The sequence below is a fragment of the Pocillopora damicornis genome, chromosome 4, assembly GCF_964200805.1.
Source record: "Pocillopora damicornis chromosome 4, jaPocDami1.2, whole genome shotgun sequence".
NCBI classification, from domain to species: domain Eukaryota; kingdom Metazoa; phylum Cnidaria; class Anthozoa; order Scleractinia; family Pocilloporidae; genus Pocillopora; species Pocillopora damicornis.
In genome coordinates, this window is record NC_142673.1 from 858,448 (window position 1) to 878,523 (window position 20,076).

The 20,076-nt window shown below is 38.1% G+C and overlaps 2 protein-coding genes and 1 long non-coding RNA gene across 15 annotated transcripts; 1 reads left to right on the forward strand and 2 right to left on the reverse strand.

The window, feature by feature from the left end:
- Positions 1-549: 549 nt before the first annotated feature.
- On the reverse strand, positions 550-8,719 carry LOC113672653 (putative histone-lysine N-methyltransferase PRDM6). Of its 2 annotated transcripts, none has more exons than XM_027188966.2 (5): positions 8,395-8,719; positions 5,171-5,415; positions 2,831-3,117; positions 2,323-2,581; positions 550-1,911 (listed from the first exon to the last, which is right to left on the reverse strand). In XM_027188966.2, exons 2-5 carry the CDS (start codon positions 5,388-5,390, stop codon positions 1,166-1,168), a joined length of 1,512 nt encoding a protein of 503 aa, XP_027044767.1. In that variant the 5' UTR covers positions 5,391-5,415; positions 8,395-8,719; the 3' UTR covers positions 550-1,165. The 2 variants fall into 2 exon arrangements, with proteins under 2 accessions (XP_027044767.1, XP_027044769.1); XM_027188968.2 differs by lacking the exon at positions 8,395-8,719 and adding an exon at positions 6,444-6,614.
- On the forward strand, positions 8,665-19,245 carry LOC113672656 (PR domain zinc finger protein 14-like). Of its 12 annotated transcripts, XM_089203154.1 has the most exons (7): positions 8,693-8,835; positions 10,639-10,676; positions 10,766-11,292; positions 15,886-16,096; positions 16,856-17,088; positions 17,750-18,011; positions 18,465-19,245. In XM_089203154.1, the coding sequence occupies exons 4-7, from the start codon at positions 15,913-15,915 to the stop codon at positions 18,797-18,799; spliced, it is 1,014 nt and encodes a 337-aa protein (XP_089059280.1). In that variant the 5' UTR covers positions 8,693-8,835; positions 10,639-10,676; positions 10,766-11,292; positions 15,886-15,912; the 3' UTR covers positions 18,800-19,245. The 12 variants fall into 12 exon arrangements, with proteins under 12 accessions (XP_089059278.1, XP_089059279.1, XP_089059280.1 ...); XM_089203153.1 differs by having other exon boundaries at positions 8,689-8,835; positions 10,639-11,292; XM_089203156.1 differs by having other exon boundaries at positions 10,639-11,569.
- Positions 11,316-12,185, reverse strand: LOC149046371 (uncharacterized). The gene is made up of 2 exons (XR_016185676.1): positions 12,050-12,185; positions 11,316-11,942 (listed from the first exon to the last, which is right to left on the reverse strand). It is a non-coding gene; the product is annotated as an uncharacterized LOC149046371 (long non-coding RNA).
- Positions 19,246-20,076: the final 831 nt, after the last annotated feature.

Genomic DNA, 20,076 nt, shown 5'->3' on the forward strand with positions numbered 1-20,076 from the left:
CTATTTTGGAGCGTACAACAAAAGCAACAAAACATATGTCGTTAATTAAGATTTCCCATTTTCGTTTGCGATTTTCCGTGGAAACTGCTCTGGAAACGAAACTTTGCAAGAACGTAACTCAGAGAAGTTTGATTTCAAGCTTTCAGTATCACCCTTGAGCTGAGGAGTAATGATTGTCATCGAAAATTGTCACGTTGCTCCCAAGAATTGGAAAATCTAGAAGCAGATTTCCTCCCCCTTGCCTACTTTGCGACACATGACTCTTAAATCTGGTTCCAAAAGTTCACATGTTACAATGCTTATCCCAGCGAAAAATCTCTTTTTGAACTTTTCACATTAGTATTTGGAAGTAAGTAGAATCATGTTGCGTGGAAAGGTTTCCTGTAACAGGCTCCCGCTATCAATGGAAACGGAAGAAACTTTTCCTTCGGACAACCTACCATTTTTCACTCGCCCGCTTTTCCGCTTCCTCCGCCGACCAAGAGCTCAGCTGAGGCTAATAAATATCTGGAGAGATTGGAAATATAGAAGGATAGTACGAAGAAATTGTTTTTAGGATAGGGTCTTTTGTTTTATTGATTTATCTATTTATTTACACATTTCAATGTACATATTGTTTTTACATTTCTCTATACTCCCCGCTTGATGCGAGGTTCATCGTCTTAGCGATAAAAAATTCTTCGTGGTGTAAAGAAAACCATATGTCAGATATGAAAAAAGAAATTTGATAGTAAATATCTTGCCGATCAAATAAAATATGAAGTGACCATTGTGGTGATTTTTTCAAATAAAAAACATAACAAGCAAATTTCGGATACAGAAACATTACACTCAACTATCAGTTAGTGAAGAAGTCGCGTCGGCTTAAATTATGTCTCATTCTCGGACAATTGAAGCTTTGTACAGTTGCGCTTGCCAGCACCTGTTGAAGATAAACATTGCTACAAAACGCGCCAAAATTTTAAGCGAGCCATCACAATAATTCACCTCAAGACTTACGCTGTAAATAAGGATCAAATTATCTGATTTTAAAGATTTCAAGAAATGTTGATATGGAGTTTTCATCGTGTGAAGATTAAAAATCCTGTCGTCAAAAAGGCTAAATAAAAATACGTGTCCTGTAGGCGATGAAATTCCTAAACAATAGTGATACTAAATTACAGACCTAGTACTTGCATTCGTGAGGAATTCGTTGATGTTTGCTCAGCTGGGATGCCTGTGTGAAAGATTTGCCACATTTATCACAAAGAAATGGTCGCTCTCCCGTGTGTGTCCTGATATGGTTGTTTAGCGTTGTCGCTCCAGCAAATGTGCGCGAGCAATAGCCGCACTTGAATGGCTTATCATTAGCGTGAGTGACAACATGCGTGCGCAGTTCGTTAGGTAAGGAGAAAGATTCAGAGCAGTAGCTACATGTGTAAGGTCTCCTTGGCATACGCGGGCATACGTGAACCTGGAGCATGTTCTTCTGCGCGAATGACTGACTACATTGACCGCATTTCATAAGGCTCATCTCTGATCCTTCAGCTAAATTGAACCTTCTGTCGTCATCACAATCCTCAATAACAACCCTTTCCTCTTTTAAAGCGACCGGCTCCACTTTTCGAGTTCGCTCAGCCTGGACGAAATTGTTCCCTATGGGAATGGCGCTGTGAGAAATAGTAGGATTTGGAACTTTGTGGTGCCACGAAATACGAGTGTCATTTGGAGACGTAGGCGAGGGTCTCTCTTTCATGTTGTCACGAGGAACAGGGAGGGGTGATTTTCGGGAAGATGTCTTCGTAGGAGTAATTGAAACAACCGTTGGCTGACTTGAAACTGCAGGCATAGAAAATTGCCTGGTGTTGATCGGTCGATCTGAAGGTTGCGTTTGACCTTGTGCTGCTAAGACCTCTTGAAGGAGTCTGGTACCTAGAGAGAAGGACAGCGAGGTTCGTGAATAGCATTTAATAAGCAAAAGGTGGATAAGCAATCTGATCAAATGATTGAATGCTAAGTTACGTTTAAGCGGATTGGACTCCTGCCCCATTCGAGGGCACTATCGAAAAGAGCTTTTAATGATAAAACCCAACTGTGACAAATAATAGCTAATAATTAAATAAAGAAAACCTTCCTCGAGATAAAGAATGATTTTTGTTTGCCATTTGCAGTTTTAACTTCCCCTAGAAAATATGAAAATCTTTCATTTTAAAAGAATAGCACTAAGCCGACCACTGATCCTAGAACTTCATACTAATGGCTCGTTTCTTAAACACTGAGAGCCTAAAAGCAATATTTTTTCAATTACCTAAACTAAGTTGCTTCGTCATTGTTATGACATACCGTTGGGGTCCACAAGTGCCATATCTTGAACTTCCAGTGGTATTCCCATATCCTGAGGATATTTTTCATCGTACCATACGAGAAGTTCCGTCCCTACGGATATCTCTCTGAAAGCCCGGTAGTAGATGTTTCCGCAGTACTGAAACGAGAAGAGGTTCTGCTCTTCCCTATATCGTGCGCATCGGATGAATCGCATCCAACTCGAGGTGTTTTCGTCGCTGGCATCCAAGTAATGGGAGAGCTTGCCATCTTGGTAAATCTGCAAATGATCGGTGCAAAAATAAAGTAGTTATGACTCTGTAACTAATGGTAACCTAGACAACACATGTCTAACTGCAAGAAAAAAAAACACACACACACACACAGGTGAAGCAGTCCTAAGGGTCGAAAGAAATTACATTTCAGTCAAGATTTTAGTAAATTAAATACAGTGTCCATTTTCCTACTACATTCTCCCTCAGATACTTCGATTTTGACTTCCTTTTTGGTTTCAAAATAAGGGACTTACCTCCCACATGTAAGAGGTGTCTGTATTGGGTTTAACGTCATCATATTTAACAAGTTTTCCCTCATATGGTCCAATCCACGTGCCCACAGGAATATGTTGCTTTGCGCAGACTCCACAACCCGCCCCAGGAATACTTGACACACAGAGCTGCACTTCCTCTGGAAAGGACGCTATGGCGTAACTAAATTTGACCGGTTGTTTCTGTCCTGGAATAAGAAGTTTCCTTCCAGAATTTGGAACTTTGTGCACTGGACATGCGTCTTGCTTTGAACGACATGCATCACAGTCTACGAATACAAAAAGGAAAAATTGTCATGTTATTTCTCCACCGCAACAAAGGCATTTTTCATTATTGTACAAGCAGCGTATGTGTTGGTAGCACAGACTCCCAGCCCCCTGGGTATGGAGTCCCCCACTCACCCCCTCTCCCACCCTCAGTTATCTACCGGACGTGGTTTGTTTTGGCAGACAAACGAAACTTTTGGAGCAAATCCAAAATCACAACACAAAAAGAGACTGTCCAGAGGAGTGAATTAAGTTAGGAAGTAAGACAGGAAAGTTTTTGCCACATTCCACGCAAATTACCTTTGGCTAACATATGTTTACAATCTGAATTATACGTGTTCAGTTTTATCAGGAGGGGAAACGCTTTTTTCCTGATTAAAATGTTATAATCATTAGAGCACAACATCAGATGGTGCCAGTAAAAAATTGACCTTTGATCCCTTAAAAAATGGATTCAACCACGTTTTCCGTTTGGTAAAAGATTCTCACAAAACGAAAATGGCTCAAAATTCAGAAGAAAAATATTTGTGCAAGAGGTAAGTTAGCCATTATAAACAACAGCCACGATACAAATACAAGACTAATCATTTTTAGGCCATAATCACGTAATGGCAGTCACATTCGTGGCTTCAGCATTCTCTTAGAATACACAGTAGTGCTCAGGAAAAGGCTCTTCTGTGAATCATGGTCATGACTTATACGAAGAAAGCTTTTGACCCAGTTCAGAACCGTTTAACATAAGATTGTTCAGTAAGTTTTTCAGAAAAAAAAGCTTTGTTGAGCGAACTAAAAGAGACACATTGTCAGGGAATTACTTTAACAAAGCAAAAGAAAGGAAGACACAAAACGGACGGAACATTGTGACAGTTCAGTTCTAAAACAGAGCCCCCAGCGTGAGGTCGAAATATTGCTTGGGAGTACCTTCCCCCCCTACCCCCTCTCTTCATTTTTTTTCGCAATCTTTCTTTTCCAATAGTGATTGTAAAGGTTATTTCAAAATCGGGGTGATTGCCAGAACTATTCACTTTAAAATAAAGAAAACACTGTTAACGAAAGATTTTAATAAAGCTTCAAAGGTACCGACATTGGCAAAGCTTCTTCCGACATTGGATACGAAGAGTTATCTCCAGACACGTAATTGAAAAATGTTAAAAATTTCAACAAAGCGTTCTGTCATCTGTGTGAGCTCGCGCGCCATGATAGCTCCGCCCACCAAATCTTGCATCGTGGGGATTTTCAATGCAATGATGATAAAACAAAATTTGCCGAAGTTTCCGCTTGCCGGAAATGTCGTGACCTTAAGTGGTATATCGGTTCAAGAAAGCTTCAAGGGTGATTTAGTCGTCCAGTTGGGCGGGCTAAGTGAACATGACCAGAATTTGGAAACTATGAAAGAAAATCTGTTCAATTTTAGATTTTTGCCTTTAAGAAGATCCTCTCCTTAAAGAAGGAAGTAATTACAATTCCTGTTATAGCAACACTGTTGTAGACAATGGACAAAAACCACTTTCACCATGGTATGTCTGGCGGTAGAATAAAGATTAACAGGTACTATTTTTATCACCACAACAAACAAAGTCTATTTTATAAGAAAACCGATTTTTTTCCTTCGAATATTCTAGTTTCTCGTGTTCAATGCGGTACTTGTGTAATCATAACATTCTACTTCAGGGGGTCTTCCCCTGCAACCAGCAAATACTCACAATTCACTTCCCTTTCGCTTTAAACCGGAAAATTGGGTTTCGAAAAAACAACAATTGTATTGCTTTTGCGGTTAATATGACTCGCACCCATTTCTCGAGCGCAAGTTATCGATATTCATTTTTATGCTGTTTCTCCACAGTTTGTTTTTATGAGACAAAAAAAATGCATAGAGGGATCAACTTGCAAAAAGCCTTAAGATCACAAATTGACAGCAGCAATAAGATTAATGCAAGACAAATTTGCTGAATACAAGATTGAATTCGAGGTAATATCGTTATTAAGTACTATAGGACATTTATAATTTGGCACGCAAGGTTGTAAAGATTAAAATGGTTTGTTTTGTTAACTTACTAGTCGTTTCCTTTTGTTTTTCCGCGTCTGTTTGACTTGATTTTCTTTGTGCTTTGAATGCTTCGATGTCGATTAGTTGTAGCTCATTGTGGCGATACAAACAGTTGTATAAGTCGTCGTAAGTAAATGCAAAATTCTTGGAACTGTGCGGCGCAGTGCTTTGCAGAGATGCCTGACTGGCGGGAAAATGAGCAGTGAACGCCACCCCATTTCGCGCCATTTTCGTGCCTTTACGTTCAGGAAAACTGAAACAAGAAGTTGTAACAAACAGAGAATGGCATTTTTTCAATATATCATGAAAAAATATGATAAAATCAAATTCTCTGCTTATCTGTATTTAGAAAATAAAAAACATAACTGACAAATTCTCACTATCAATTAAAACTTTGTCCAACAGATGTCTGTCGCTAATAGTAAACGTCGTAGTAAACTCTTTGCTACCTAAATTTGGTCGTAACTGTTACGGAGTTTATGTGCTTAAATCATCTATGTGTTTCGGGTCTCTCAAACTTGTATCTATCGCTGTCGTAATCCTGTTTGAAACGACGCTAACATAGATAACATCTATCACTCAGTAACAAAACAACGAAGATAAGCTGCACCGACGAGGGCAGTCTCCTCGGGAGACAAAATAGAGGATAACTAAACAAAATGTAATTTTTTGGCGCTAAATCAACAAACCTTTAAAAATTGCGACAGAAACGTCAAGAATAGAAGTATTCTTTCTCAATGAATTGCCACTTTGCATGACAATCACGGGCGTAATAGGTTAAAAAAACCTAATGAATGAAGTACTGTAAACAACGGCATTCTTGAACTACATGCAAATTAGTTTAGGTAGCACTGCTCGAATTTTAGTTCCCACTACTTTGAAATGCAGAGCGCTCTTATTCAATTCAAACACTATTACAATTTGATGTTACAACCAGAGGAACCTCAGCGATTTTCTAGTCTTTGCCTGAGAAATTCCACGAGTCTGTCAGCTAGGCCAATAATGAAGCCCTCATGTGTGGTCAACATCCTATTAAATGAAAGCTGTACGCATTTTTGTGATAACATTCACAAAACCTCTCAAAGTGACTAGCATTTCGAGTCCAATGTGGAATTTGACGATGTACAATCTAAAACTTATGCTTTTCCAACAAAATCAAATTAAGTTTATAGGAGTTTTCCTTAGAGAACTCTTTCATTCGCAAATACCCGATTTTTTTGGTAAAAATCAGTAAGTATCATTAATAATTCGATGAAAAAATCAATTAAAGACAAAACCTACCAAATATTCGATACGTATCTACTACTGCAGCAGATACGCGCAGTCAATGATTGTGACAGTACTCGAAATTTTTTCTGCCCACTATGCAGGACAGTATTAATTTATTGCTAATCCTACTACATGGTTGAAATTTTCGTCCCTCCAGATGTACGTCATTCTATTTTGAATGACAAAAGACTCGCGTTTCAAGACCAAAAAAGTTCAGACTCGTGAGATGAGTTGATGAACTGCCAAGTTTATTGTTTCAGCCGGAAATTGGACAATTTGATAAGGGTCGTATTTTCCAAGGAAAACTGAGCCCAGGGAAAGGGCAATCCGCTGAATGATAAGTTGATAGCTTTGCCGCAGTGAGAAGCGACTTCCTTGACACATTTTAACACAATGGGTCAGTAATAAATAATTTGTCTCCTTAGATGCAATGAGCGAAATCGTCATGGCTTTTTTTTTTTTTTTTTTTTCATGTGTTGAAAAGCGGAAAGTTGTGATTCGTCTTAAGTGAAGCCAAATTGAAATCAATTATGCATTGATGTGGAAATACCAAGCAATTTTGTGACGAATATGCCAGCCAGAGGGCATCAATGAGATGAGGTCTAAGAACTTCCTCTATCATATGATTAAGCAGGTATTTAACAAAAGGACGGCTTCGTATTGCAGATAGATTTAAAAGTTATGTCACAAGCAAATAAAGATTTGTTATCTTTAAAGCCTTACTATTAATACCCCGGAACGAAAGTGTTGGAATTTAGCTGAGTAAATACCTAGATCTACGAATAGGCTGATTACTGGCTAAATATGGTGCAACAAAAACGATAACTTTGCCACAGAGAAAACCATCCGCTTTAGTTCTCCTTCTATTCAATTTGCTGATATTTCCGCATGGAGACTAAAAGAAAAACTTTTGTTTTTTTATCCCTGCCAAACTGCACGCAAGATCCGGCTGTGTCGGCAATTTCAAAGAAACAATAGGAGCTTAGAACAATATTTCTAAAGACTTCTTATGTGTATAGGGAAACATTCCTTTCGTAAATGTTTTACGCCAGATTAATTGGTGAATAAACTCCCGCAGATAGCACATGAATAGCCCCTTATAAGCAACAGAGACGGCTTTTCTTAAATTGAAGAGTTAACAGTTAATCTTTTCTTTCGATATCTATATCAGTAGAAAGTACGAGAAGGAATTTGGCTTCAATGAGATAGGTTAGGACCCGCCCTCCGAGGTGCTGATGAGCAAGGCACAGTTAACAACTCAAAAGTCACAATGTAATAACTGTTTACAGTATAAACTTTCCGCGGCTGAAATTAACCACTCAACGATTACGAAAAAAATGCGTGTTATGTCGCAAGGTATAGCATCCAGGCTGAGAATGTAATCTTTAGAACTTTAAAATTCGAAAAACTTTATTGTGAAGAAATTGTTTCCTCTTGTTTGCATGCGTGTTAGAAAATAAAACGTTATGTTAAATATCGTAATTGGATGGAGGCGCGGAAGTGAAAACCGTTTTAAAGCAGAAGAGGATTAGAGCTGATCGATATAGAATGCTCTTTTATCGTAAGGTTGTGCCTCTTTGCTGCACTGATATGGATAGTCTCCAGACAAAAAAGGCAGAAATGTAAAGAATACGCTTGAGGTGTTCGTGACATTGACGTCGCTTAATACTCAGTGGTTACTAGTAAATCTGTTTTGACAAAAAAGGAAAAATAAGAAAAATTCAAATGAAATTAGCGTCAAATTCATTGTTGAATACTGCACAGAGAATGATTTGAATCGGACACTCCTTATTTCTCGACAAAGGAAAAAACGTGATTGAAAAAAAAAGAAAGAGACAGTGTTAAGATGTACATGTGTGTCAAAGTTTTGATAACATTCTAATAGTGTAAGTCTGTCGCGAATTAGTTACAGCGTTACTCACGCAAACATTATTTCACTTATTACCAAATAGCACATACAAACCTTATCTTTTCCAGGACACCAGTTTTTCAAAGTGCAATTTCTTGACTCAAAGACCCTATTCAGGAACGATCTGGTGTTCGATTTGGCCACCCAAACTGGGCTTAGTTGGTTCTGCCAAACTGAGGGTCTTGTCACTTGATAATCACAACAAACATTTGGCGTGAACAGCGAGCGGCATGTTCTTTTACTCTCGTTTTTCTACGATCTCCGGTCGGGTGTGTGTCAATCACTCTGGGTAAACGTCAAAAGTTTTTGACAGCTTGGGACACTGCCAAATCTCGTATCGCACGACTGATGTGGGGGCTGATATGTTATTCCGACATGTCTGTGACATAATTCGTTGTGTATATGCGTATAACATGTTTTGAGATTGAGAAGTCTTAATAGACCAAGCACTGCTACAACAATGTAGATCTGGGCTTAGGGACTCCAACTGAAAAGGTAGGGGAATCTTAAGAGTTCTAAGCTGTTGTATTCATGTTTGCGTGCAGGCTTGTTTGGTATGGCGATCTGGATTTGCCGACATAACCAATCATAAAAATTAAAATGATTGAAAATTGATAACCTCAGACGATCATCATTTAAATGTCGCATTGTTAATTAGATTTCGCGATATAATTTTGTGAAGATAAAACTTCCAGTTCCTAGCACTCGCTCTGTCGGTTAATTTCGAATTACAAAACTCATAAAAAAAAACCTTCATTCCATTTCCGCTGATAAGAGTATCTTGTCAATATTTACACAGCGTACTCAGAGCGTCTTTCACTTAAAGGAAGTTAGCTGTCACGATTTCCCCTTGAACTAACATAGTAATGGACAGTCGTAGTTCTTACAGCGTGTTATGAAAGCAACTGGGCCTACTTATTGCTCACGTCAGATATGCAGAAGCGCAAATGCTGCATACGCTTAATTTCATCAATGCCATTTCCGATATCTTGTGCTGGATCTGCCTTGTAATTTGCACGCGGCCTGATATTTCTTTGCGAGAGGTGGCTTCTGGAGGGTAAAGGTGCATTATGCAATGACCGTGCATGAATAAGCTCGTTGCCACGTGCATTGCTTGTCGCTTGCACGACAAAAGCTTCTGAAAACCCACAACTGCATGATGGATTAAGAAAAAAATGGTAAATCGTAGACATGACACCAGATTTTCTCTCGACTAAAATAGTTCTGAGTCACTTTGCGGTAAATTTTTTCGTTATCTGTTCCATTGATATTCCTAGGTGGTATTTATAAGAAAAGGAAAATGTGCATCTTGCAAAGCAAAATACACTTTAAAAACTTCACTGTGATGACAATTTTTTTTTATATTTTTTTAATAAAAAATGCACGGGAGGCGGATTAGAGAAGATTAACAAGATCAAACTGAAAATTTTTAGACAGCTATAAATATTGCCAATTTTTAAAAAAGGTTTAAAATTTAATTGTTTTTGGTTCTTAAGTAAATTAAGTTCTTCTTTCATTCAACTATGTATTCGTTACATTTTTTTTCCAAATTTTCCTTTTTGTCCGAATGCTTTTTGAAACCATGCACGGAAATTCGTCATTTCATACCTTTAGTTATCAAGGAGCACATGAAATTCATATATTCCTATTGTAACTACAGCATACTAAGTGTATTATACTAATTCTGTGAGAAATGAAAAAAAGTTAAGTGGTGTGATACTCAGAAGCTTATGGATTAATCCATTTTTTCTGTTTTGATAACCCGGAAATTATTACGTAACCGCAAACTTTGTTTCACTTGGAATAATTTGGTATGTGTCGATGTGTAATAGCCGGGCACTTTGAAGATGAAAAACGAAACAAATAAACAAACAAAGAAAATAATCAAGGTCAGGCTTTTAAATAGCGTTGGAGCCTTGGACTTGAAGCCGGGTGAAGCGATTAAGAGCAAGTACGAGCGGACCGGCCACGGTGTTCTACGTGACCCAAAATAACCTAAAACAATTCCTTCAAAAGATTATGAAACCATGAAAAATTATTTTTCATATAATAATAAGTTATCAAATTAATCAAAACAGAACGAAAGAAATATAAAAGGTAATAATGTCGAAACCTGAAAAGGAACAAGCGAATGATCACGTTTTCAGAACGATAAAATCAAACCCGTGACCTCATTACTACACCTCTTTTTGATTGTCGGCGTCCGCTTCGTTTTGGCGCTAATACCAGCGAGGCTTCAACCGCAGATGAGACACTACCCAACGTAACCTATCTTCAATTTTGTGCTTTCTTAACCAGAAACGAGGCGTTGGTGGAAAACGGGGTGCGGTGTTAAGGTAAATACGATATCTCAGTCGTTTTCTAAGATTCCATCAAGCTGAGAAGCATTGCTGAGTCTAATGACTGAATGAGTTCGCTCGATCAGATCTCTCGAACAGTTCGCTCGGGCACACCAGTACGTATACAGTCACCGGTGAGATATCAAAACGAGTAGGCCGGCCGAAAATGGTGCGTCATACGTAGCTGCAACTGGGTAGAAGGAGGATTAGGAGAAATGGGCAACAGGAATTGGAAGAACGCCAAACACCAGCAAAGGTGCACGTAGCCAGAAAAGCTGGCCGTGTCTTATGGGAGCTCCACGGAAATCGAAACGGCGGAGCCGCGAAAACAATAAAAGAAACTTCGAGCTTTTATTTCTCCATCGCAAACCTTTCGAGATTCCACCGCTCAACGTCTCAAAGTGTAGACATAACCGCAAGCTATGCGGGCTATGAAAAACGGAAATCACGCTTGCAGGTCGCTGGCACTCAAGCCATAGCTTAAAGGACTAGAGATCTTTTGGAAGCCATCCTTTCAGCAGATGATCTGATGAGTTGAGAAGGGTCTTCCTATATTTAGTTACAAACCACAGGAGCTGGATTGGTTAAAACCTTTTTTTTTTCCACAGTTAAGGTAAACTCATAGGAAACTTAAAGTCCTAAAATCTTCCAATTTATTGCTAATGTGCTGCAAGGGAACAGAAAAGAAAAGCGAAATACCGCATCTTTGAGGGCTTACCGTCGTAATGTCACAAATTGGATATTTCGGAAACACTCCAAAAGCCGGTCTTTCACTGTTCTATGTGGGTCATTACGCTGGTGAACCGATGAAAATGTTCGGTTAGTTGAATGGTTGTGCCGCTCTGCTATGGATATGATCCAGAAAAAGATCCGAACCAAGAGAAAATAAGGTGATTGTATAACTATCGCTTAGATCTTCCAATTCCTCAGGAGATCGAACCAGATCAAAACAAATTTCGAACTACATTAGCTTCCAATATTCAGGGATAAACTCATCTAAATTTTTCGTATCTGCGCTTCTTGGCCACAGAATCCTCAATCTGAGGCCAGTTTCCATTTGCCAAAACTTGCTAATCAATCCGTCCTGTTCTTTCCATCGACTGGCTTTAGCCACACTAACTCAGTCCTCTGAGTAGGGTAGGGTCGGTAAATTTTCTCGCTTTTGCAAGGATAACTCGCAAAATGCGTGAGAGTTTTCAGAATTAACTATACCATCGTCGATCATATTTTCGCGGTGACCTTCGCAGGGCGGGAATTTTGTTTCTTAAAAAAACAAAACAAAACAAAAACACAGAAAGGTTCATTTGCATTACTTACGAGAAATATTGATGCAAAATCGCACAAATATCACTACGATTATATAACAATACCCTCATTTGATAAAGGATCTCGATGTAAGTCCTTGCAATGCAAAAAGTTTCCCATATCGAAAATTAAGCAAGTAATCGGAAGGATTTGTTGTTTGACAGCATCTATTGACGGTAAGTGTTTGACACTCAGTAGGCGATGTTCTGTCTTCGAAAAACATTATTTCTTACTGCTTACATTTTTTATTTTTTACAAAAATGTTAATGCGCTTATCACAAATTCTGTAGATCCACAGGTAGTGTTTAGATCACGTACAGTTTGAGTTAACTTTCAAAACTTGAAATTTTTCCAACCTGAACTCTCATACTCTTGAATACAAGGAAGTCCAAGGTAAATTGCTTAGATATAGAGATTTTCATTTCCGTTTTTAAAAAACAGGGCGATTTATAAAGGCGAAAAAATTTCGAAATCGTTGTGTTGTAAACTCTGTGGGGTAATCGCTCAAGCGTGTCAAATGTTGCGAAATAATTGACGTCAAAGCCACTGTTTGGAGTTTCGCTTTGATATTATGTCTATTGAAACTTCCGACATTGTTTTAAAAATCTTCATAGACCGACATAAAGAATATGACGTCAATACCCTAATACCTGCTGCTATCAAGTCCTCTATGAAATTTATTTTTCGATATTAAAATTTTAAATTGAATGCTTGTCCTTACCAGTTCCGTGTCGGAAAAAAACAAGTTATTTGCAAAATGAACACAATCAGCTTGTAACATTATATAATATTTGCCTAGAGATCAGTTATTGAGGCAACGTTATCGGTAATATGCTCTTGAACTCTGAGCATCGAAGTTAGTGCACCGGAAGCGCAGAACACCGGAACATCGAACAGGGTAAAAGTTTAAAGTATAGGTCATTGTCCAATTTTCGAGAAAGATAAATGATCGGTACATTTCGAAATCGTCATTTTTGCATATTACACCTGGGATATACATGTGTGCCTAAGTTCGGCAGAATACAGAATACAGAATACAGAATACACTTTACATGGATATAAACCACAAGAAATATTTCGGTAAGTAAGAATTAGGCAATAGCACTAAACACGCAATAGCACTACTTATAGTAACACTTACGCTGAGTTATGTAGTATTGTTTTCTTACATAGAAATTAACTTCAGACTAACAACCAAAAATTTTTTGGATTAAATTGTAAAAATGTATTTACCCAGATTCGTGTTTGTTACATGTAAATGAGTGACAGAGGATCTCAACAACGAAGAAGGAAGGTCAAATATGTTTTGAAAAACTCACAGTCGTTTACATTGTGCCTTCAACATGTAAGCTAATTCATACGATTCACCTGGCCGCGGTTCGCAAGGCAAACTTCGTAGCGGTTTCAAAAAATACAGTTTATGACACGCGTGGAATTAAAAAAAAACTCTGAGTTGCATTTATTTATTATGTAATTTTGCATTTATGATACAAGATAGAGTCATAAAAGTATTTTTCAGTAAAGGTTGTGTCAATATTTTTCAACAGTTTCGAATAGCAAAGTATAATTTGTGCCTAGAAGACATCATGAATTTTAATACATTCTGTTTTTTTGTTTGTTTTTTTTTTTTTTTGTTTTTCAATGCGGGATTCGTTTTGAAATCACCTTTCAGTTTTTTTTATACGTATCAAATTCGACGAATATATTTTTTCGTCGTTGCGCAGCCTGAACCGGTTTGCTAAAGGGAATTCTTTGAACACTGTATAGCCAACAGGCTACACATGTCATCTCTCAACAATAAGGTGATTTTTATACGATAATGGACAATTTTAGAACAATTTTGACAATTTCACACAACCATTTTGTTTTTATCGTTTGTTAGCTGTTATTTCAGAAGAGGTGAAGCCTGCTTCTTGTCATCAAACTTACTAATCAAATTGCAAGGAGTGTAGCAAAACTCTCTCTAATTCAATTTGTGTGTTTTGGGTTTTTCAAATATTCTGCATTTTTGACAAACCACAAGATGAGTGAATTGCGTTGAATTGTATCAGGACTGTGGCAAATGAGTTTACATTAATCTTTTTTTTTTGGTTTTCTCTCAAAGTCATCCCCATTCACACGCAAGAACTAGGCTCATCGGTTTTATTCAGTTTTTTGAAAAACGCAATCAGTTTCTGATGAAACGTGTTTTTGGCGGAATTCAGTAATTGCGTGGGAAAAAAAACCGGGGGAAATAATGCACGTTTTATTGAAGTAGCTGAGGTAGCCATGGGACATTGATGTGTATTGTGTTAAACTGTCATTGACTTCCGTCCGTCTGTTACAACCCTTCTGGGCAAGACTAAATACGTCATTTATAATTTTGCTATTGTTTTCGTTTCGTCTTGCCGGAACCAACCTTGCGAATCTGCTGGAAAAAAACGCCAAAAATCGTAAGTTTACTCTGGCTAAAATTTTGTAGCTGATATTTAAGTTCCCTTAAAAAGTTAGGAGTTTTCATGTTGAAACTTAAGCATTTTACCATGGCAACTGATAGCGTGAGCTTCCTGTGAAGCATAACGTAGCTCTTCACACATTGTTAATTTGCAATGCATGGACTACAATTTGACAAATACTTGGCAGTTAAAACAACGAATTCACGATGTGTGACTGATGTAGATTTGTTTTGTGGTGAAACGACGCGAAGCCAATCGACTTTGACCTTAAAAACATATAAACAACTTCTTAATCACGCCAGTGAAAGTCTACAACCCCGAAAAACTGCTGGAACTACTTTTACAACACACAGAATACGACGGTAGGTAACTAGACACTGCATGAAAATATCATTCATGAAAATACACGTTTCAAATGAGGATAATACTGAATTGTTAAACTATTTAGTAATATTGCTTCAAAGTGTTCACCAGCTACGAAGTACATTCAGTTCGATGAGGGATGTTTGCTTAACATATTTGACACAAACATACCATGTTATAACGATAGTATTTTCTGTATAACTGAACAGTTTTTATTCATTGTTCATCAGGAGATCACCTATGTTATAGTATTCTTTCTTGTAAACACGCAATGGTTCTAAGTGAAAATTTTGGTCTTGAACAATATCTCCTTTAAATCGACATCTAATCTGATCATCTATGTACGATATTGGAGAATCTAACGTGATTTCAGCCATACACGGTGCCCTTGGCTCCAGAGCAAGCACGTCCGTCCAAGAAATGTGCTAGCAAGCAATTTTAACGCCATCGTTTCTTGTAAACAAATTATTCAAGGCTTGCTTCAATTTTTTTTAACACGTTTAACCTAAATACACAAGAATATTAAATAACCACTAGGGGCCGTTAAGACTAACTGAAAAAATACGTATCTTAACACCTCGACACAGTTTCCCACTCAGTTTGCAACAATATAAGCAGTAATGTTCTAAACTGTGTTACACTTGTGAATGATGGCAAGATTTCTGTCGTTTACAACATAACGACTGTCGACTAAACTTACTCCGACGCAGACAATGGAATCTGCACCTTTCTCTTTCCACGCTCGGCTTATACCCCCGAGACAATTCAATCAGGGAGTCAGAACTCGAAAAACATGAATATGTATTAGAGATACGGCAACTGGCACGTATCATCTAGCCCGGCAGGGTCGTTTATAATCCATTAGCAAAGGAACTTTACATTAGGCTCTTGAAATAGAGTGGATAAAGTTGCCAGCTCGGAAGTGTTCAGCTGCCTTGCGAAAGTTATAGGTTTTTTCTTTCGGCGAGCAGAAGTTACTTCGCGAAAAACTCTCCATATCGAGAAAAGGTGTTATAAGACGTTTAATGAAAATCAGAGTTTGGTGCCTTTTGGGATGATGACGTTAGTATTGATCTGACATTTTTTTTAAATTTATTTTTTAGTTTAGAACAGTATTTACAGCGTTCGCAATGGCGAACACAAGCCCCTGTTTTCCGCAGTTTCCTCATCATGATGTCAAGCCAGCAGTTTCCTCGGGTTGCGCGCCATTTTCGTTCACTTATGAAAATTTACACAAATGTTTGTATCAACGTAATGAAGAATCAACCAGCCAAACAGCTGTAGGAAAGGTGACAAGTGCACCGAGGCGAAAAGGTAAAGCATTCTTCAAACTGGTCACTGATAACTCAGGATGCGCTATTAGTATTTCTGTTACCTAGTAACAGCAAGTCCTATCTTTCCTTGAAGCCACGTATAGCAGTATTTTCCTTAAAACCCGGACAATATGATCGATATAACTGCAGATTATCAATGGAGGGAGCCGATATTGATAACTAAAGTGTTTAATTCTTTAAAAGAAACTCAGATGTTTGATTCTTCCCCTAGCTCAATTTGATATGTATGTTTTAAATCATCTTTGCTTATTTGTAAACTGAGCTCAAAATTAGCATCGTTTCTTACCGATCGTCGCGGTCTGTGAGACTGGGACCAAGTATTATGTACGTTTTGTTTCCTCTGAGGTTTTCAACAAACTTGACGCCACTTTAGTTCAGGAGTTCAATCAGGCTGCTCTTAATCCAAACGTACTTTAGAGTTGCATATCATCTTACATTCTAGAGAAAAACAAACTGACTTTCAAGGGAAGATGTTCTCCGTTTCGTCTCGAGCGCGTGACACAGAAAGCATTTGAGCTCTCTATGAAGGTCACGATATAAGGATGGATTCTTCTCGGGGTGCTTAAAAATTGTTCTGTTGCACGCTCTTGACGAAAGGAATAACAACTTTCTTTGCTCGTTGATCAAGCTCAAAATCTAACATCTTTCGTACTCTACATGTGCACACCTTGATTTTTCTTTCAGAACTCATTTATATGTTCTGCTTATCACAAATAATTTATAACTTTATTTTATTTAGGTTCAGTGTCATCTTCTAAAATGACAACAAAAAAGAAAAATGGCGAAAAACTGACGTTTGCAAAATCCTCTTGTCCGGATGAACTCGATCTTTGTCCATCAACCACTGGTTCTCAATTGGGAATCCGCACAAGACAAGTTATTCCAGAAGGAACTTGGATGGGTCCATATCAAGGCGATATTGTTAAACCTAATCAAGTCACGGCCGCCACAGATACCTCATACATGTGGGAGGTAAAGAGGTTTTTACTCCTACTTAATACTTTACGTTTACTCCAATAGGCTAAATAATTGATTTGCCTTCGTAACACCAAATCAATGCTTAAAATCAAATTGGCAATCAACATTTAGGATTGACAACTTGATTTAATTACAAAAGTCGGTACTTAAAAATGCGGGAAAGGGCACGCGACTGACCAATTTACGATTCTGTGATTGATTTTAGCAGCTGGCCGACAAGTTTTTTCAAGCCAATCATAGAAAATGCAGTTCAAACTAAATGTAAAATATTTTTCTGTTGTGAAACTGCATTATAATATCAGTGGCTAATTTTAGATGGGTTTTGAGGTCTGCGATAAATCTGAACCATTGAGAGACGCTCAAAGCACCTCAGTCTCCTTGTCTTGTTGTACCATTCAAGTGTCCTTTCACTTCAAAGATGTCATTAGTAATTCTCCTTTCTTTCTGTCGTACAATTCTTATTGTGCAAGTTCGAAGAATTCGATATTGGATCAACTGATAACCCCCCTAATTGATATTTTTCTTTATTCCCGTCACTTGTCTGCTCGATATTGTATAAATATTGTCAAGATAAAATCTGGTAGACGCATTGGTAGACGATCTGGAAGCAACAAATAATTAGACTAAAATCCCTAATCTGACAACCTTTTTTTAGATATACGAAAATGGTAAACTGCTTCAATATGTGGACGGTAGAGACGAAACAACGTCCAGTTGGATGCGTTTTATAAGATGTGCTCGTCACAAAGAGGAACAGAACCTTTACGCCTTTCAATACAACAAAGAGATTTATTACAGAGCATTTGCTGACATTCCTGCGGGATCAGAACTACTGGTGTGGTACGAAGATACATATCCACAGTACATGGGTATACCGCTGAACATCACCGATATCAGTTTAGAGGTTTATGGCTCAAGTACGTATTACTAATCAGAAAAACCTTTAAGGTAAATTACAGTGAAGTGTACAAAGTGCCTTACAATTTCCCGTCCTTTGCTCTATTCATCGCTGATTGATTTTTTCGAAAACAATTCGTCATTCTCTCAATCAATCCAATGTAAAAGGATACTAGAGGAGTTTTAATTAAGTGTAGAAAAGCGAAAAAGTACAGCAATCGCAAAGACCTATCAGAAGAAAGGTTTACATCATCATTAGCCAATGAGAACTCAAAGTGAAAAAAAGAAAACTGCTTAAAGCGCGGGAAAATTCCAGTGACCAAGTTGCAATTGTTTTTGTTTTTGCATCTAATTGGTTGGAAGGATGGCGCGACTTATCTAGTCCAATCACAGAGCAAAGCTAAGTAAAATCAAAGCAATCTCGGCGCTCAATAGTGAATGGCTCTAATTGCGACTTAACGTATTTCACACAGGTTCTTCAGCACAGTTTGGTTCATCGGTCCAGCTCAAACCACCCACGGAATTTTCTGGCTGGAAAAACACCCCACAAATATCAGCCCATAAATCACCAGTGATTCAAAATTCTTGGTCAGCGGTCGTTTCACTTCCCCCTGAATATGCGCAATACCATGCTAATTATCTCGTGACTGCAGACGGTCCTCAATCTAGTCATACGCGAAAGAAACGTCACCATTCACAGACGTATCATTATGGACAACAAGGCCCAGACTCTCAGCGAAGAGCCATTGTGATAAACAGTGCTACCGATGCGCCTGATCCATTCTCGATTCTAGCAAAAGAGAAATGAAAACATTGCACGTCACATGGCCGGACTAAAAAGTTTTACACGCTTGCGCATCAGTTGATTTCCTTCAATCTATTTATCGAAGTCGAGAAAGAGGATTCAACCTGTTAGACATTGTCTTGAATTATTAAATCTAGACTGACCTTTTAGTTGGATACTTAAAAAACGAAATTTAGTATTACTTTAATCCAGCCCTGAATCAAGCATTTTTTAATTTTTTTGGTGAGCACTGCCTTGTCGTCGTTACTGAGAAACACGTAGTTAACACTAGAGGGGTAGACGATATGCGCTAGAAACTGACATAAACTTTGTATATAGTTAATCTTCCACTGTACAAAATAACATTGATGGCGCACAGAAACCTGTGACATGTAAAAAAGAAAAAACAATTCTTAACTTGTAAATGTTCTATTTTTCTGCAAAGCAGATAAAACGCTTTTCGTTCAGTATATTCAGTTACTACGTTGGTACGTATTTCCAGAGTACCCTCGTCCATCCAATTTGCAGTTGTTAGGGGAAGTCGTGGATGACGGTATCCACTGCAAGGAGAAATTAATTATCATATTGCACATTCAAACGGGGTCATCAACTCCAATAGACGGTGGAAAGTAACCCTTCAGGTTAAACGGATCGAAAATGTACAAACAAGATTCTACAGAGAGCTCATTTTTGTTACTCTTTTCATTCCAATTTGAATACAAAATATCCCTAATGATAAATGTTTCTACCGTTGAGTATCTTCTTGAGTAATTCCCAGCAAAAAAATTAGATATTTCAAGAAACGGAGTGGATGAGTGCTACTGGATAAGGAATGAAATTTGAGAGACATTATAGGAAAACTTGACTAAGTTGTATTAGTGCAGTGAAAAAACCAGAGATGGACCTTAAACTGACTCGGTGTGAAAATAAACCCTACCATTCCAAGTGCACGCTTTTCATTAATTAAAATTTTTTGTTGAGAAACATTAGAACGACTCTGTGTGTAAGTTAAGGGCTGATTGTTACGTGACAATCTGGAACGTCTCGTTTGCGCAAGGTTTTGGGGCGACTGGGACGATTAAGGCGATCAAGTGGGAATCAGGCTCAAACACGAACTTAGTTCTATCCGAACGCGCGGATCGTACGGGCCAGTGATTGTCTGATCTTGATTTCATTAAGTTCTCGATCGCTTGAGCATTGACTGGAATGATCGGGCCAAATCCTTACAAACAGAAGCGGGTTTGGCTCTCGTGTTCCCATCTTTGTTTCCGCTAAGATCAGATCGTTTGATTATTCATTTG

Bases quoted from the DNA above. Each gene is read 5' to 3' on its own strand.
- LOC113672653 (XM_027188966.2), bottom strand. From the start codon at position 5,390: ATGGCGCGAAATGGGGTGGCGTTCACTGCTCATTTTCCCGCCAGTCAG. The intron at 3,118-5,170 runs GTAAGTTAACAA...TTGTATTCGTAG, and splicing joins AAAACAAAAGGAAACGACTA to ACTGTGATGCATGTCGTTCA. The intron at 2,582-2,830 runs GTAAGTCCCTTA...GATCATTTGCAG, and splicing joins ACACCTCTTACATGTGGGAG to ATTTACCAAGATGGCAAGCT.
- LOC113672656 (XM_089203149.1), top strand. From the start codon at position 13,766: ATGTCATCTCTCAACAATAAG. The intron at 13,787-15,885 runs GTGATTTTTATA...TTTATTTTTTAG, and splicing joins TGTCATCTCTCAACAATAAG to TTTAGAACAGTATTTACAGC. The intron at 18,012-18,464 runs GTACGTATTACT...TATTTCACACAG, and splicing joins TTTAGAGGTTTATGGCTCAA to GTTCTTCAGCACAGTTTGGT.